This window comes from Alligator sinensis, unplaced genomic scaffold, assembly GCF_000455745.1.
Source record: "Alligator sinensis unplaced genomic scaffold, ASM45574v1 scaffold962_1, whole genome shotgun sequence".
NCBI classification, from domain to species: domain Eukaryota; kingdom Metazoa; phylum Chordata; order Crocodylia; family Alligatoridae; genus Alligator; species Alligator sinensis.
The window spans coordinates 402,284-408,918 of NW_005842404.1; the positions used below are offsets into that span (position 1 = coordinate 402,284).

General features: G+C 41.1%; 1 protein-coding gene across 3 annotated transcripts in view; it reads right to left on the reverse strand.

Moving 5' to 3' along the window:
• Positions 1–6,635, reverse strand: part of ARMC2 (armadillo repeat containing 2) — a 171,180-nt gene that overhangs the window by 107,366 nt on the left and 57,179 nt on the right. For all 3 annotated transcript variants that reach the window (XR_001358542.2, XM_025211402.1, XM_025211403.1), the window contains exon 9: positions 1,818–1,920. Coding sequence is in view for 2 of the 3 variants with exons in the window: in XM_025211402.1 (XP_025067187.1) it covers positions 1,818–1,920 (103 nt within the window). In the remaining variant the exon portion in view is untranslated. The remainder of the gene's footprint in view (positions 1–1,817; positions 1,921–6,635) is intronic.

The window sequence follows — 6,635 nt, forward strand, 5'->3', positions numbered from 1 at the left end:
CAATAGTCCCCCTTCTCTGGGACTTGCTGTGCCCACGCTAGGGCTCCTCAACAATACTGTCCCCTCTCTGGGGCTTGCTACACCCACTCTTGGGCTCCTAATGATACGGCCCCTCTCTGGGGCTTGCTGCGCCCCCCTTGGGTGCCAGGTTCCTCACACTTCGCCGTGAGGCCCCTTTAAAGATACTGTGCCCTCACTAGCGCCGGGGTTCCCACGCCACTGGGGTCCCTTGGGGTTCAGCTGCTCCTCTCTGAGCTTAACTGACCCCACAACTCTGCCCTGCAACTCTCAGGGCCTAGTGCGCTCACTGGCGCCGGGGTCCCCACTTTACCGTGAGCCCCCTATGAGGCCTCCTCCAACCCCTACAGCCTCACCCAAACCACCGGTGTAATACACAACACTAAAGCAACCACAAGCCTCCTGGCTATAACCAAAACACAAGGCACTGGGCCATAACAACATAAGCCTCCTGGCTGTAATTCAACACCATTGCTCCAGCCTCTGGAGCTCTCGTGAGCTATACTTGCGATCCGAGTTCTCCCTATATCCTGGCTGAGGGAGCTCCTGCCTCTCCGGCTGCTAGCAGGCAACTGCTAGCCTGGCTTCAGCCCTGGGCTTTATAAGGGCCAGGCCCTGCCTCCTACAGGCAGCTGATTCTTAGTTGCCCCGGCAACCCTCAGCTGTGCTCGTTAGTGTCCTGCCAGGGCTCTCTCCCTGGCAGTTCCTCTTCTCTAGGAGCAGAGCACCAATGTGCCCTGCAACAAACACCCATGTGATTTACAAGATAAACTGAGACACATGAATCCACAGCATCAAAAATATTTGGAGTTTTTTTTGCAACAGAAGAATTGTTCTATTTTTTCATAATCAAAAAATGTGTGAAAATGAAGAGCCGGTATTTTGTTTGGAATTCCTTGAGTTTAAAAAGGTTGATAACCACTGCCCTAGGGTGAGAGCTTCCTTTCTGATCAGAAATTTTATTCTGGACCTGGGGAACCTTTCCCAAGTAAAGACTTCTAAAAATTGCTACAATTCCACAGAACGTTTCAAATTAAAAAAAATTATATGTATGATGAAAAAACAATTTTTTAGTGTTTTGTCTGATTGAAAAAAAATCAGGTATTTTCTTTAATAACTGATAATCTGTACTCAAGTAAAACATTTAATAAGCAATTACTTTAACCATAAGAAAACTTTTCCTTTTTTCTGTCTACATATTAATCGGTCATAAAAACCCTTTCCATCAAAATCCCACTTAAAAATTAGTGAAGAAAACCATGGGAAGACAGGATTGAAGAGAAAATAATGTTGCTCATATAGACGTTGTCAATGTACCTACCTAGATTTTCATATGGTTCTCATCTCCCTCAAAGGAGTACATTTGATTTCTGAAATTGTTCTCGAAGTTTCTCTCTCAAAAGGCCTCTTGCACTTGCTTTGTACCTGGTACAATTATCTGGCCTAAGACTCCATTTCTACAAACGTGCTTAAATTTAAGGATGCAAGTAGTCCCATTTACTTCAATAGGACTATTCAAACTCTTTACTTAGCACATCTATTAAGTACTGGAGATATTCAGGCCTAAATTAATAAAACATGTAATAACGTTTTACTGAAAAGGAAATAAATTAAAAATAGGATTGAACATCACTCTCTCACTTATCCATCATTTCTGCACTGTGTATATTTTTAAAGTGTGGAATTCAGTTTTGGCACAAGTTAACTGTCAGAATTCTTCTACAGAATGTGAAGGACAAACAATTTTACTATTTCAGTACTTAACATTTATTTTAGAGCATGTAAAATAGAATACATACCCAACAGTTTGTCATTTTGGATAAGAAAATCATTTTTTTCATTTCTGCAAATTTTAAATGCAAGTTTGCACACACTCAGCATATTCTTTCCACTCACTTTCATCTGCAGAGAGAAAGAGATGAAACAAAAATTACAATTATATTTTTGTGAAAATGAAAATTTCCCATATTATTTTAAAAGTTAGGTATATGGTAATCCTGTACTTCAATAGGCAAACTTTCAGAAGTCCTAAGAAAAGCACCAACAACTAGTTACTGGGTCTGTTCTGGTCCTGAACTGAGTAGAGGTTTTGCTATTACTTCACTGGAACAGAATTGGGCTTATAGAATTCAAAGATTCTAAAATCTTAATATGTAAAATTGTAAAAAAAAAAACAAAAAACCCCTAAAAAAATTGTATATGTAAAACTTTAAAAGGACTGCATATTATTTAAAAATCATTCTAATCTGCCTCTTCCCTTGAGTAGGGTTCCTTGTTTATTCATTAGTAGCCACACAACAAAAATATAAGAGCAGTTATGCTGAATAATTAAATAAGACAAAATAATACATTTCATAATGAAAGATGCCCTCAAACTTCTGGAAATATTGTAAATGATTTAAGTCAGCAGGGGAGAAATCTGACAGGAGAAGACACAAGAAAAAAATAGAGAAAACTGAAAAGGAATGTGAAAGAGGTAAAAATACAGTAAAAATCTTTCCCCCATTTGTTATTAATTACTTTTTCCTCCCAATCACAATTTGAAAAATATTTAATGGCAAAATGCCACTGCTATAATTCTTAATTCTGCACTACAACCAAAAACATGAACATTTTTTAATTTTTATCTCCAGATTAAAGGATACATGAAAATTGAAGTAAAAACAATGTGATCACTAAAATCTCTATCAGGAAATTAGCTAAGTAGGAAGGTCAAAGTACAGTCTTAGCTGCGGATTTTACATCTTATCAGAAATATTAATGCCACACCACTGCCTTATGAAAAACAAATTTTGTCAAAATACAGTTAAAAGAAATCTCTTAATAAATCTGATGCTTACCTCACTGCTACCTCTAAGATTTGAAGGCATAGACTGATATTAACATTAATAAAACAACAGTTTTATCTATCAACATCTTCTGTAACAGTTTCATGTATACAATTTCTTAGAGAGACCATAGGCAGAGGTGCATCTGTAGTGCTACAGATGTTGCAGCACTCTGAAGTGCTACAGAAATGTAGCAATGCCAGACATGGCTAAACATCTGAAGCCCTCAGCCACTTGCTGCAAAGGCACTCTGCATGCTCTCCAGCCCAGGGGCAAAACATGGTTGCTCAGCTTTGCAGTTCTGCTTGCTTCCTCCCACAAGCATAGTGGAGCACTATGGGATAAAGGAGGACTGAGAGACTCCCTTCATTGCTATGGTGCACTGGACACGTTACCTGTGGTGCTACCAAACACAGAACTAAGGTGAAGTACTTGTTTAATTCAGAAACATTTTTGTGGTGCTTCTGCCATTCTGTAGCACTATCTAGGATATGCATGTCTGTATGGTCAACTTTCCTAGCAACACAAATGTAACATTTGTCCACAGTCAGAGACTGAATATAGTGACAAAATGAAGAAAACTTGTCGTATTACAATTAAGGTTGCCAGTTACAACACCACTGAATTAAATGATGAAATAGATAAGTTTATTGAACTATTTATTTTAAATTATATGATTTAAAAGGTGTAGTTAACAGCTTAGTAGAAGTCTTTTGTTGTGAAAGGTATGGGATATATTAAAGTTAATTAATTTGCTAAAAAAAAAATTAATACTAAATATTTTCCTCAATTGCCTATTTGTTGCAAAATGCAAAAATTCCAGGTTTTTTATGTCAGTTTTACTGTTTTCTAAAATACTTCTGAGGCATTTTAATTATATCTCTTAAAACATTTCAGTGCTGCCTTCCAACCCATCACCCAATAGCAAATAGCAGAGATGATTAGGAGTGCCACTCTGCTGCTCAAGTGTGTAACATGCACAGTGCCCTAGGAGTACTGACATGCTGCATCATGCTTGGACCACTGGAGGATTCATTCCATCAGTAATGACATTAGCACAGATAAAGAAGGTGAGAATTTCAGGATTACCTTTGAAACTCCTGGCATCACAAGTATCACTAAGTTACCACAATGTTCACCAGGTACTCTAGTTTGAGTTGTGCGAATACGTCAACATTTATTTACTTTCTAATTATGTTTAGAATAAATCCCAGCTTTGATGTAAAACTCTGTGAACAACTAATTTTCTTAAGCTGAAGTCCTAAGTAAACTGGGAACTGGAAAATAAGAGTTCAACTCTCATTCTTGTCACAGCCTGTACCGTCTTGGACAAGACACTTGATTTTTTGGATGAGCGTCACAAAAAACCTTCCTAACCCATTTTGGTACCAGAGAACCCCATAACTACCCATGTTTTCTGACTACAATGGACTTAGGCACCTAAAGTTCTTTTACTCTACGTGCCCATGGTGCTGCCATCTTGGCTGGCCTGAAAATCAGGGCTTGGGACAGACATTCAAAGAGCCTGGGCCTAAATTGATTCAATCTTTGCAGGTTAGTCTAACCTGGCTAGGCTGAACTGGTTTGTAACTGTACAGACATCCCCTCTGGACTGAAGAAGTGTTGGCACATGACTACAGTGGCTCAGGCTAGAAGCCAGGGGGGGAGAGAGGGGGGAGCTAGAGAAACCCTTTCTTCCCTTCCACAATGCTGAACTGAGGGGACATATGCCCAGGCCTGAGCAAATTTGAGAGGGGGAAAGATTTCAGAACTTACCTCTGCTTCTGTGCTTCCTACTGGCTAATTCAGGTGTTGCTCCCCAAACTCAGCATAGTGAATGCTGTGAATCCCAATCCTAAGCACCTAAGCTTCCTGACCTAAACTACAGGGATCTTAGATGCATAACTCAGGTTTGTTAATTTCACTCTGGATCCAAGTATCCTTTATGATTTCTGCCCTCTATGCCTCCAACCCTCCTTAGTATAACAAACAAGATTATATTTGCATTTCCATGCCCTTTGTCTGTTTTGTCTGTTTAGACTGTAGCTGTCTGGTGCAGAGACCATCTCTCAAAGGTACACTTGGAGAGGTTTCAAAGGAGAGGGGGAGCCACGCTGCTCTGGACTGGACTGCAGCTATTAGTTACATGTGCAGGAGCCTGTAACGAAACAAAAAAATTGAGCTGCAGCCAGACACCTAATAAAGTTTATTTGGCTACAGGAGGGGACAAGCTGAGGGATGAGATAATAAAAGAAACAAAGCTTTTGATGGGTCTGAATAAATTCAAGTCAGCACAGCCTGATGAGCTTTATCTCAGGGTACTGAAGGAACTGAGAGAGGTCATCTCAGGGCGCTTGACAATAATATTTATGAAATTGTGGGAGATGGACAAAGTACCAAAGGACTGGAAAAGGGGAAACATTACTATAAAAAGGGAAAAAGGAAGACCCAGGGAACTGCAGACTGGTTAACCTCACATTAGTACCCAGGAGCTTACTAGAACATATCCTAAGGAACTCCATTTGCAAACATCTAGATGACAAAATCCGGCTATTGTAGGAAAAGGAAGATTCTTCCACAAGCAGCCAGCATGGATTTAAGAAGAAAAAAACCATGCTAAACAAGCATAAACTCCTATTACTTCACTGGAACAGAATCAGGCGTACAGAATTCAAAGATTCTAAAATCTCAATATGTAAAAACTTTAACAAAGTAACTACTTGGGTGCACGAAGGGAATGCTGTGGATACAGCAGTATAGTATTTACATCTCAGGGGCCCTGACAATAATATTTATGAAATTGTGGGACTTCAGCAAAGCTTCTGACAAAGTCCCATGTGACCATCTCATAAACAAAATGAAAAATGTGGGCTAGGCAAAACTACTGTCAGGTAGGTAGGTAGACAACTGTCTCAATAGCTACAAGCAAAGTGTAATTACACATGGATCCATGTCATAATGGTAGGGGGTTTCAAATAGAATCCCATAGGGTTATCCTGGGCCCAGTGCTGTCCAACGTGATTTATTAATGTTGGAATTGGGAGTTTCTTGAGCAAAGTTGAGCAACAACTACAGGCTTGGCAACGCCAACCTGACCAGCACTACGAATGAAAGAGACCTGGGGGTAATAACAGACCACAGCATGAATATGAGCCTGCAGTGTGACACTTGCCAGCAGGGCAAATAATACTCTGGATGCATTTCCAAAAAGACCAAGGAGGTGATTCTTCCACTCTACTCGGCACTGGTGAGACCCCAACTGGAGTACTGCATATGGGACCCTACCTACGACTGGGCAGTGGGCATTCGGCGGTACACCCTATATAGAAGAGACAGGACAGAGAGGAAAGGTGGGGGGGGGTTCCCCTCTATGACAAAGAGCACCTCACATCATCAAGGATTAGCTTCGGGTTAGAGGAGGGTTGGGCAGAGACACTATGGGTCAAACTACAAGGGGGGCGTGGTGAAAGGGACCTTACGGTGGGTATCTACTACAGACCACCCAACTAGGGGGAAGAGCTAGTCCAGGACTTCTCCAGTCAGCTTATGGAGGCGGTTAGGTCAAGGGATGTTATTGTCATGGGTGACCTAAACTACCCAGTCATTTGCTGGGAGGAGCAGACAACCAGGTCTGACCGCTCACGTAGGTTTCTGGCTGTATTATAGGACCTTCACCTTATCCAGGAAATGCACAGCCCCACTAGGGGTAACGCCTTGCTGGACCTGGTCCTGGCCACGGGGGATGACCTGGTGAGGGGACTGCAGGTCCTTGACCACCTGGGCAATAGC